At 41.4% G+C, this 12,709-nt stretch overlaps 1 protein-coding gene across 2 annotated transcripts in view; it reads right to left on the bottom strand.

Annotated features, from left to right (window-relative positions):
• Positions 1 to 10,330, bottom strand: part of CPE (carboxypeptidase E) — a 153,957-nt gene extending 143,627 nt beyond the window's left edge. Inside the window, exon 1 of one of the 2 annotated variants that reach the window (XM_061383892.1) lies at positions 9,722 to 10,330. In XM_061383892.1, coding sequence (XP_061239876.1) covers positions 9,722 to 10,025 — 304 coding nt within the window. In that variant the 5' untranslated portion in view covers positions 10,026 to 10,330. The remainder of the gene's footprint in view (positions 1 to 9,721) is intronic. The other variant, XM_061383893.1, reaches the window with a different exon arrangement.
• Positions 10,331 to 12,709: the final 2,379 nt, after the last annotated feature.

Below are 12,709 nucleotides of genomic sequence, written 5' to 3'. Positions count from 1 at the left end.
GTTTTCCCCAAAGTTCTCCTGAGACATTGTCTTTCTGTCCCTCTCTGACTCTCCACCAAGCCTCTGAAAATATGCCTCTTCTTTTTATTCAACTTAGCCTGTTCCTGAGCTCCAAAGACCCAGATCTCAAAAGAGTTCATCAGAACAGCCTTTCAACAAAAGCTTGTTTCTTCCTTGAGAAAGGGTTCTACTGCCAAGAAAAATAAGATTTTCTGTATATACTTCAGTTCAGTTCAGTTCAGTCGCTTAGTCATGTCAGACTCTTTGCGACCCCATGAATTGTAGCACGCCAGGGCTCCCTGTCCATCACCAACTCCCGGAGCCCACCCAAACTCATGAACATTGAGTCGGTGATGCCATCCAGCCATCTCACCCTCTGTCGTACCCTTCTCCCCCTGCCCCCAGTCCCTCCCAGCATCAGGGTCTTTTCCAATGAGTCAACTCTTTGCATGAGGTAGCCAAAGTATTGGAGTTTCAGCTTTAACATCAGTCCTTATAATGAACACCCAGGAGTGATCTCCTTTAGGATGGACTGGTTGGATCTCCTTGCAATCCATATTAATGCATATATATGAAATCTAGAAAAATGATACTGGAGATGCAGACGTAGGGAATAGACTTACAGGCACCGTGGGGGAAAGAAAAGGCAGCGCAAATTGAAATACTAGAAATAAAGGTACTCTCAAGAGTCTTCTCCAACACCATAGTTCAAAAGCATATATATATCATAACCTCCATCTCAAATAGTTTTATCCTCCTATGAGGGAAATCAACCCTAAAGGACAACACCCCAAAAACTATATTATCTCTAACAAGGTAGAAATTTCAAGTTAATGGAATGTGTCATTATTTCACATTAATGGAATATAATTATATGTCACAATGCTAACTGAATATAGCTAGGACACCACCATTAGGATAGTGGAGAAAAAGACATAAGATGCAAAATGATCTTATACTGGCACAGAATGAAGTCCTCTCATCTTCTTTCCAGATGTGGTTCATCCTTTAAGACCTGCTCAAATCCCCACATCCTTCTGAACACCTTCCTTTGATATCTCTGTCAACTTTACCATAGAATTTGAATTATACCTTCATATTAAGTACCCTGTTAAAAACTGCTGTGTGCTGCTCCTTTTCTAAGTATCTCTTCAGTGTTCAGAATGGCACTAAAACAGCAGGCACTTGGCTATTCTTGTAAAGTACATTACAGATACAAATATAATAGCACACACAGTAATGAAAGATGCACTTCATTCTGCCTTGCACTATTCAAGAGTTTGAGTTTTAAATGTGAACTGGTTTAGAAGCATTTCTATCTGGTATTTCCAAATGTCTAGTGAATAAATGCCTTGAGTTTTCTTGGTAATTTGTACAATTAGGGTGATTTATACCTGCAACATTAAGAAAACTAAGATCATGGCATCTGGTCCCATCACTTCATGGGAAATAGATGGGGAAACAGTGGAAACAGTGTTAGACTTTATTTTGGGGGGACTCCAAAATCACTGCAGATGGTGATTGCAGCCACAAAATTAAAAGACGCTTAATCCTTGGAAGGAAAGTTATGACCAACCTAGATAGCACATTCAAAAACAGAGATATTACTTTGCCAACAAAGGTCTGCCTAGTCAAGGCTATGGTTTTTCCAGTGGTCATGTATGGATGTGAAAGTTGGACTGTGAAGAAAGCTGAATGCAGAAGAATTGATGCTTTTGAACTGTGGTATTGAAGAAGACTCTTTAGAGTCCTTTGGACTGCAAGGAGATCCAACCAGTCCATTCTAAAGGAGATCAGTCCTGGGATTTCTTTGGAAGGAATGATGCTAAAGCTGAAACTCCAATACTTTGGCCACCTCATGTGAAGAGTTGACTCATTGGAAAAGACTCTGATGCTGGGAGGGACTGGGGGCAGGAGGAGAAGGGGACAACAGAGGATGAGATGGCTAGATGGTGTCACTGACTCGATGGACATGAGTTTGAGTAAACTCCGGGAGTTAGTGATGGACAGGAGGCCTGGCATGCTGCAATTCATGGGGTCGCAAAGAGTCGGACATGACTGAGCGACTGAACTGAACTGAACAGATACCTGCAAGGTTAATGTGATATAAAAATACTAAAGTGTTACTACCTTGGTCTGGAAACAGGACATCATGGAAAGTCTGACATGAACTAGCTACAAAGGAAAGCCTTTTTGGCCTCTTGAAAATGCTGGTAAGGGTATGAATGGTTTGCTTATGCTACTGTCTTTACAGAGGCTATAAACACATTATCTTTAGTCTATAAATTTTGGGGGAAATACCATCCAGCCTCACCCTCTGTAGATTCATTTCAGAAACACGTTTTAATTCATGCCCTCTCCTTGTGCAAACATGGCATAGAATTACTACAGCCAACGATTCAGCCTCAATGTTAAAAAAAACAACAGCAACAATACAAGTTTTAAAACTATTCAGGAAAAATGCTTGATGTTTCTGAAAGTTATGTGTCATTTTTAAAAATATACTTTGTGCAAACTGAAACAGAGTCCAAAGAGAAGGGAAAATGTTTGTTAGAATAATACAAGGTGCCATCCAGCCATTTGAATCAACTATGAAAAGCACACCAAAAGATTTAGAAATAATGTAAAAGATGTCTCAGAAATATTAAAGACATTTATCACATATTTCATGGCTTTTACCATTAGTTCAAGACCTAGAGTTGTCCTCAACATACAGCACCTATGTAGACACCAGAGTGAAATTAATTCTGTCAATGAGATTTCTCCAGGTCATCCACAGGTAACAGTGAAGAATGACAAATTAGGCACTAAGGTGGGTTTGAAAACTACGTGAGAATGTGTAAAATACACAGATGAACCAATTCCCCATGGACACTGAAGGATGACTGCACAGACTTAACCAAAATGTGCATTATTTTAAGACTCAAACTGTTCCTTCTACAGCTGTTAAAAATAACTTCCTTAAAAAATAAACACCTGAAGTTACCTTTTTTAGAGTGTAACTGTTCTTACTATATTCACTAAGATTTTTCAAAATTTAAGTACAGCAATTTATGCGCTTTTTAATAGGGAATTAAGATCATTGTGACAAGGTCTCTAAAAAACAAGACAATCCACATTTCTAATTTTTCTCTTAAATACCTCTTTTCAACAACCAGCAAACTCTCCTTGGATCTTTAAGTCCCCATGAAGATAAATATTATCTAATTCCTCACCTGTGATAGGTATGAAAAAGCTGTTTATTTAAGACCAAACTGGAGACTATTATGGGGAGCCATGAAGTAAATGAGCCAGGACAACGTGGGTTTGTGCATGCTAGGTCACTTCAGTTGTGTCCAACTCTGTGTGACCCTGTGGACTGCAGCCCGCCAGGCCCCTCTGTCCCTGGGACTCTCCAGGCGAGAACACTGGAGTGGGTTTTCAGGCCCTCCTCCAGGGGATCCTCCTGACCCAGGGATCGGACCCAGGTCTCCCATGTTTGCAGGCAGGTTCTTTACCATCTGTGCCACCAAGGAAGCCCCACATTTATCAGAGGAAGCCTCCCAGCTGATATCCAGATGATGACCCTTTCTTATTCTAATACCCACAGAAGAGGAGGAAGCGGGGGCGGCGGGGGGGCGGAGTAGAACAGAAAAGGCTACATCCATCTATTACCTCTCCAAACTCATCTCAGAGGGTACCTAAGCAGAATCCTCATGAAAGGAAAGGCAATATGGCCAAATATTTAAAATCCTGGTGGAATATATGACCATATTTAAAGAAAAAAATAATAGCCCAAGAAAATTTTCTGAAAAAAAAATTTTGAGAAGTGATTTTTCATATAAGCCACTTAGATAAAAGAGAAAATTCTTTAATTTCTGATAAAAGCTACAGATAAAAACAATTAAAATGAAGGGATTCTATAGATGCAAGTGAAATTTAAAATAATGTAAAATGACTGCTCCACTCATGATTATCCCGCTATCAAGACTTAGACAAAATCTACATGTCTATATGATATTTTAGTCTACGTGTCAATATAGCATCAGTCACACTTGCTGCTGCTGCTGCTAAGTCGCTTCAGTCGTGTCTGACTCTGTGCGACCCCATAGACGGCAGCCCACCAGGCTCCCCTGTCCCTGGGATTCTCCAGACAAGAACACTGGAGTGGGCTGCCATTTCCTTCTCCAATGCATGAAAGTGAAAAGTGAAAAGGAAGTCGCTTAGTCGTGTCTGACTCTTACCGACCCCATGGACTGCAGCCCACCAGGCTCCTCCGTCCATGGGATTTTCCAGGCAAGAGTACTGGAGTGGGGTGCCATTGCCTTCTCTGCCACATCCCTGAGGAACTTCTTATTTGAGTGTCTCTGCTAAAGAATTATCAAGTAAATCCCTCAAAATATGAAAAGGAATAATAATAAGGACTGCAAGGAGATCCAACCAGTCCATCGTAAAGGAAATCAGTCCTGGGTGTTCAATGGAACGACTGATGTTGAAGCTGAAACTCCAATATTTTGGCCACCTGATGCAAAGAGCTGACTCACTTGAAAAGACCCTGATATTGGGAAAGATTGAAGGCAGGAGGAGAAGGGAACGACAGAGGATGAGATGGTTGGATGGCATCACTGACTCAATGGACATGAGTTTGGGTGGACTCCAGGATGGGGAGGCCTGGCGTGCTGCGGTTCATGGGGACGCAAAGAGTCGGACACGACTGAGTGACTGAACTGACTGACTGAGTGCTATGCTTTTCAAACTAGTGTAATACCAGGTACAAGATAACCTCCTTGGGGACAAAAAGAAGTTCAATGGTGAAAATACTGTAGGGTATACAGTTGGAGGTTTGAAACACACATTATCATATTTCAAGTCTTGCCACATGCAAACCTTTTAATCCTTGTTTACCTAATCCTTTTCAAACCAAGCTTAACTAATATTCCATTGAGTACACTTTGGGAAAAGCCAGTCATGTGTCACTACTTCTGGAACTGTTTTTGTATTTGTCAAAAATAGCTCTTCTAAAGAACTATAAAGATGAGTATAGGAATATTCTCTGTGCTACACAATGAGGGAGATGCTGGCAGATGATTCCTTTGCTGCCTCTCAAATCAGTTTTCACAGAAAGACACTTATTTTATCTGATACAAGGTTAGGGGCCAGCTCAATTTCCTCTCTTCCTTTAGCCAGTCACAAGTCAATCCAATACATTATTTCTGGCAAGAGCTACAGTGACTCACTTGGGTCTAAAAAATAACTCTTGACCACATGTAGTACATTTAGATCCTTCTCCAGAATCTAACATCCATATTCACCAGTTGTAAGGTATTCTCAGCTGTAAGCATTTCCCACTAATTCACCCCAATCTAGTATTAAAAGAGGCCATACAAAATAACCAAAATCCCCACTTTTTTTTGAGTTGTATAGAAATTTTGACAGCATTTAATGTTCCATCACAATATTTGGCAAATGCACACTGGCATTCATACACTTTAAATCTGAACAGATTTGGGGAGGAACAGGTCCAAAATAATCATTCCAGACTTTGAGAGGGGAAAGTTTATGCCCTAAAGAACATTTCTAAGATAACATTTTAGCTATAAATCAGATTTACTCCCCAAGAGCAATTTTAAACTACATGTAAAAGAATTAAGAGCTTTAAACAAACTAATTTTAACTCATGTTTAGCCCTGAGAGGAGTGGTCTGGGAAAACAGATTCCATTGCTTAGACATAAATTGATAATGGTTTCTTTTATGAGTACTGCAATGATGAATATGTATGCCTAGGAAAGCATATATTTGGGTTCAAGCATATGAGCCCCTATATGTAGAAATATTTTAAATGTGTAAAATATAAGCAAACAGAAGGAAAAATGGGAAACAAGAACAGGTTTGGCAGGTATATCTCAAGGGAACACATCTGAGTGCAGAGTCTAAATCTTAGCTGAGGCTCTATCCCAGTCCCAGGTCTGGAGTCCAGATTCACAACGTGTGAGGAGATGAGACTGGGGACAAGACCACGTACAGGTCTTCTGAGAACGGCTAAACCCATCACCCTCCTCCAGCAGATTTGTTCAGTCCTCCAAAGTAATGAAAATGATAACTGAGATCCAGCATCCAGCTGGTCAAAATAGATGTTGATATTCCTCCCTCACCAGTTCCAAATAGAATTTACTTTCCCTTTTGATGAATTCAAATGCAGAATACCTGAGAGAATAGATCATTTTCAGAAGATCAGTTCAAATTCGGCCCATGGTCTGGTGCCGAACAAGTCTGATGATCATTTTTTTCCCACTTAGGAATGGAGGTGGTGGGATGAAAGAACACCCTCTGTCCATAACTGCAAATCTAACCACGTCAACTTCTACCATAGAGAAAGGCTTGATGTCTTATTTGGGGAGAGTTTTTCTATGGTGATACTAAATATTTGGGCATGATATACAATTTTTTTAAGTTCAGAAAAATAATTTAGATTAAGAAGACACTTAAACATTATTTCTGAGTAGCTTCATCAGAAACATTATTTCAACTCTCCCCAAAACACTTATAATATGAAAACAGTTGAGGTACATTGGAATTGGTAAATTTCAGTAATCAGTATATCCCTGCCTTCTCATCATCTGTTCTTCAGTAACCAAATGCCCCTGACCTAATGTCCATAGTCTCCTTTCTCTGGGCCTCCCACTCCCTTCTTGAAGCCCTAATGACCTTTAAACTGTCCTGCAACCTCCCAACTCTCAATCTCTCACAGGGCAAGGACCATCCTGTGTATCACTATACAACCTATGTAAGTTTGCTCACCTAGTGTGTGGGTGTTCAAAACACTGAATTAATCCATTTCTATCTCAAAATAAGTATGAAAATTCCTTTTCATTCCTTAAAATATTTTAATCTAAAAAGGAATATGAAGGCCGTTTAAGAATGGTAACTACATCCCTTCATTCAAAACTTCCTAAAAGTTAATTCCCACAAGTGCTATTAAGCTCATATACTGATCAGATCTCTGCACCCAAAGCCAGTGCTCTAGGACAACCCTGGGGCAACTGAGCTCACGTGCCTCAACTAAAGAACTTGCATGCTGCAACTACTGGAACCCACACACGACAACTGGAGAGTCCATGTGCCAAAGGGCAAACTCACACCTGACCAACTAAGACCAGATGCAGCCAAATATATAAATAATTTGTTGAGAAAAGACAATAGGCACCACATGGAGTTGTTCATGCTAAAGCCTCACAAGACCAAACCAAGACTAAATTACAGTTTTGGCTCTTTCAGAAATGAAATCTTAACCCAATCAATTAGGAATCCTGTGATCAGTACAACATCCTGTAAAAGGGAGTAACTTTGCAATAAGCAACCCATTTTTTGCCTAGTGTAACTTCCTTGTTCCAGCTCCCATCTACCTATAAGTCTTTCATTTTGCACAAATCTTAGGAACATCTTTCTATCTGCTAGATTGAATGATGTTCAATTTGTGAATCACCAAATAGTCAATAAGATCTTTAAAATTTACTCAATTTTTTTAAATTAGTTCCCTGAAGATTTCCAACCTGTTCATCTCTTCTTAAAAGATGGTGGAGGGGGAAATCACCCCATGTTTTTCATGCTGGCTCATAACAGTTTATTGCAACCTTTAAGAATACAACTGGTAGACATTTTGTATTCTATTTATTAAGTAATACCATGAGCTTAGTTTCCTTCATTTAACAAGCAGTAAAGCAGGTAATGTAAAATATTTCTTTCTTTGCCTTCGTAAAATGAGTTAAGTTGCTGTATTTTGTGTTTAAAAGGAACAAAACATAGAAGGCATTGTGTTATTCAGCAAATGACTGACTCATCTTTTTCCCTAATGTGACCTGAGTGCCTGCTGTGTCCCAGACCTGCCCTAGGTGCTGGAGACACAGATCTACCCCAAGGAGCCTAGAGCTGGAAAAGGGACCTGCAGATCTTGACAGACTATACAGTTCAGATATTTAAGCAAAAGAATTATGGTTTTCATTTTCAAAAGCATATCACATTTTAACAGTAATATCACTTTACAATTTTGTTTCTAAACTTGAAGACAACAAATAATTAACATTTGCTTTCATATGATCTCTTTGAAGAAACAACAAAATCTGAGGAGCAATCTATGATAGAATAACCAAAGGTTCCAATTAAATAGGCAGGAGAATCACAAATATTTAGATTCTCTTTAAACCTAAGATGTCTTGACTTCAATTATCTAAAATAACTGAAGAGTTTTCACATATAAAATTTTTCTTTATCTTCAGATACAAATATGAAACTAACTTTCCAAATTTCCGATTCTACATGCTGAATCCTGCTAGAGAGCATTCAGTTCAGTTAAGTCGCTCAGTCATGTCCCACTCCTCGCGATCCGGTGGACTGCAGCAGGCCAGGCCTCCCTGTCCAACTCCTGAAACCTACTCAAACTCAGGTCCATCGCATCGGTGATGCCATCCAACCGGCTCATCTTTCGTCCTCCCTTTCTTCTCCCGCCTTCAATCGTTACTAGCATCAGACAGCACTACTGAAAATGTTTTCCAGGATCTAGTTTTAGGGTTTTGATGGCAAAATTATACAAACCTTTCCATTTACATTATTTGAAGGTAAGAAATGTTTCCCATTTTACTAAAAATTTACTATTGATCAGACCATACTCCTTCCGTTTGAAGATCAAAGTGTCTCCGTGGATCACATATTTTAATCCCATCTCAATTTTAATCCCATTATTATATAATGATATAATAAATATCATTATAAAACTATTCTGGCCCTACATTTGAGAGTTTTTACCTGTTTTCTTGTTTTCTTTGTCATTAAAAAAGAAAAAAAAAAAAAAAAAGCATAGCATGCTGATGTAATTAGCCCAGATTACTTTAACCTTTATGGTCAGAAGACCAGGCCTTAAAAGTTATGTTATTTTCAAAGAGCAAAGAAAAAGAAGAACCAAAAACATTTTTCAAGATATCTCTTTATTAATACCAATTGCGTAACATTTAACATAAATTAAAACGTGCCCTAACACACTCAAGTGGAAGATGAATAAGATGGTCATATGGAAACATCCGTTGTAATAAAATCCTGATCGCAAACTACTCATCTCCAAGGGCTAGAACAGAAAAAAAAAAAAAGGTGGGTGGGCGGGAGGCGGGGGGGATATTCCTTTTTCCTTAGAAAGACTGTGTGCAGTTTTGAAATCGGAATGCCTGCCAGAGGCGGCTTTATCACCCTCTACCCGCCAGCGTTACCAAGATCCTTAACATCCCAGCAGTGCGCGTTACCTAACACGCACATACAGGTAGAGATGGACACCTAGAGCCTCCAAGGCCAATAAACTGGCCCTCTGGAAATTAGGAAACAAATGATAAATGACTTTTCCTCATTTCCTCAGACCCTGCCTTCTCCACCTTACCGTTCTACTCCAGCTTGCAAGGAAGGACGACCTCCTTCCTGAGGCCTCACAGTTATTCCCTACGGTCTTAGGCACAGCGAAGTGGGGGGGTGACAGCGGGTTTGCGGGGGCGCAGCTTTGCTTGCTGCGCTCCCACCTCCATCAGAGGCAGCCCCTCCGGCCTGGGCTTACCCAGGGGGAGGGGTGTGCAAGGCTGGGGAGGACAGCCAGCCGACAGGGCTTGGCAAATCCCAGCCCCAGCCCTCCCCCCACGTACACTTTCCACCCCGGGTGCCTCTCGCCCTCCTTTCCCACCGCCGGGCCACCCCGCGCGGCTCCCTTACCCGGCTCGTGGACGCCGGGGTTGTCGGACAGCTCGAGCACCAGCAGCTCGCGGCCCTCGAAGCTGCGCCCCACCGTGTAGATCCTGCTGACCGCGGCGCACTGCAGCCACACGGACACGAGCGCTTCACGAAGCTCTGGGTAGCGGTGGTACTCAAAGGAGATGCCGTCCTCCTGGGGCCGCCGGCGCCGCCTTGCGCCCGCCACAGGGCCCCCCGGCCCCCGGGCCTCGGCGCCCAGCAGCCAGGCACAGGCGGCCAGCGAGCCGCACAGCACCAGCAGCGCGCAGCCCCCTCGCCGGGCCATCGCGTACCGCGTCTCCTATGCGGCCTCCTCTGGGCCCGGAACCTCGGGGTGCACGGCCTGCGGGTCCCCTCGACTCGCCTCCCGGCGGCCTGGAGCGGGGAGGGCAGCGAAGATCTAAGCAGGGACGGCAAAGCAGGAGAGGAGCGCAGGACGCACCGCCGCCGAGTGCGGGACGCAAGGGAGGCGGCGCGGAGCCCGGCGAGGCGCACGGGCGGGGCAGGGAGGGCGGCGCCGCCGGCCGGATTCGCGGCCAACCGGGGGCCGCTATGCTATTTGTGGGCTTGGAGCCACGTCAGAATCAAATGGCGCCGCTAGGACCCAGGTGAGATGACAGCTAAGGTCGGATGTGGGCACGTTGCTGTCATCATTGAGAGACCCGTGACAGTGCCTGTTGGGGGGAAATCATTCTGAGATTGTTAGAGTCTTTTAAACGTGCCATCAGTTCCAAGACGACCAGGTTTCCATCTTGATGTTCCCAAGACTAGATAATATTCCAGAAAAAAAAAAAAAAGAAAGAAACACAAAGGCAGCCACTTGCCTTCTGCCTGTGACGTGTCTTTAATAATTGTATTGATAGTTCAAACACAAACCCACAGGTTGGCTGTTAATTGATTGCATGATCTGTCTGAAAAACAGAACACTGGGCACTTGGATTTAGAGGTTTAAGAAACTGAAAATGCGTTCTATCGATTTGCAGATAGTGTCTTTAATTGTATTTATGCACATACCTGGGTTCTTCCAGCGGGGAAGGAAAAGAGTAAGACAATGTCATCTGCCAGTGCCTGTGCCAACCCCCTTCTGTAATTCCTGTGGGGAAAGCAGAGTACAGCCCGAGCGATGGTCAAGGGATTTAGTTGGGTATTAAGGTTAAATCTTTCCAAAACAGCTTTTCCGGTAGGTTCAGGCTCAGTCTCTTACCTGGTTGTAACTAAGATGCTGCCAGGACTGCAGTCATCTGAAGGCTTGACTGGGGTTAGAAAATCTTCTTCCAAGAAAAAAAGTTAAAGATCAAAACTGTTACAGAAAGAAAACTCTGATCATGAAAGATAATATCTCCATTCCCCTCCCATAATTATTGCAAAAATATAAAATCATTTATAGCTTTAGATACCTAGCCTTTACACAGAATTTGTAGTAGAGCAAACGTTATTCTGAAGAGGTTGCCTTTTGGATTCAATAATAGCACAAATCTAAGTAAATAATCCATTGGGTATTTCAACCAAGCAGGAAAAATAGACATCATATGGGTAATTTTTTATGTTAGACTTTTTTTTTTGTCTTAACTCATTCTTTTTCCCCCTAACAGTGCACTGCACTGAATAAAAACTCTCTCCTGGGAATGGATTCATAAAAAAGAAAGAAAAGAAAAAATGGTGCTGGTTTCAAAACTTTCTGACAGCAGCATGGATCCTTTTTGAATTTGGGGGGATGAACTGACACTGTAAAGACATGCCACTCAGTTGAATTTGGACCTGGCCACGTACCTTGTCAATTTAGGCAGAGCTAAGAACCCTGTATTTTTCTCAGTGACCAATCTCAGTTTGATTACATGGTTCAAGAGTTTGAAACCAGAGTTATAATTAGATTTCTAAAATCATGCCCAAAAGAACAACCTAGTAAACCTAGAAAAAAAAAAAAAAAACAGTGTAGCTAAAACCAATAACTTCAGCAGTGGAAGGTTAAGATTTTCAGGTTAGCTATTTAAGGTAACCACACTAATTTGTGGCGAGATGGGTCATATACTAGTGACAACACATGTAAACAGCATATGGTTTGGTGAAGTCCTGTGTTGACCTTAAGTTTCTCTTCAAACAAAGGGTGTATTTTCTATTTTCTCCCAAATCTCAGTTTTATGGGTTTTGTTTTGTTTTGTTTTGTTTTGTTTTTTGCTTTTTTGTAAACAGGTGAGATCCTGCCAGCGCTGTGGTCTCACTTGAAAGGGATCTTTTGGAAGAACCTTAGAAGTTTGTTTTCTTTGTCTATTAAAATGAAATATTTTGATTCACTCAAGTGCAGCAGGGTCATCTAGAGAATTTGTACAATGTGCAGATTCCTAAGCACCCACCAATACAGAGATGGGATTCAGGTATTAACAAGGTTCCAGGTTTTCGTAAGAACCCAGGTATTTTTTATTTTGATGTTTGATTGATGAACATGCTTTGAAAATCTCAAATACTGCAACTCTGGAAGTTTTCTTTTTGAGAAAAGTTCCTGTTTACCAAAACACGGAATCACACCACTTAAAACAAGAAATCAATTCACAGGAATTAAAACTTTGTTTTTGAATTTCTGGGCAATTTTAGGTGTAGGTCAGCTTCACTGGAGTGTAATTATTTTTTGTAGTTTCATAGGCAATTATGTAAAAGGTTATATACCCATCCTGATTGCTAGATAGAAAATCTTGCATGCTAAGCATTTAATATGTTTGACCCTGTGCATTCATAGATAAATCTAGTGTGAAGGCACATTTTAAATTATTCATATATATGCACACACACACAAGGAAGAAAGAGATCTGTTTTTTGTGTCACTTCTGAACATCTATATGAGCATATTTAAGCCCCCTGAGGCTTCACTTCCTGCATCACTTCTATTATTTTCAAATCCAGAAACTGTCTCTTCCTATATCCGAAACCTTGTATTCAGTTCAGTTCAATTCAGTTCAGTCACTCAGTCGTGTCCAA

The sequence above is a fragment of the Bos javanicus genome, chromosome 17, assembly GCF_032452875.1.
Source record: "Bos javanicus breed banteng chromosome 17, ARS-OSU_banteng_1.0, whole genome shotgun sequence".
NCBI classification, from domain to species: domain Eukaryota; kingdom Metazoa; phylum Chordata; class Mammalia; order Artiodactyla; family Bovidae; genus Bos; species Bos javanicus.
The sequence above is the reverse complement of the archived record's forward strand: the minus strand, read 5'-3'. Positions and strand labels throughout refer to the sequence as shown.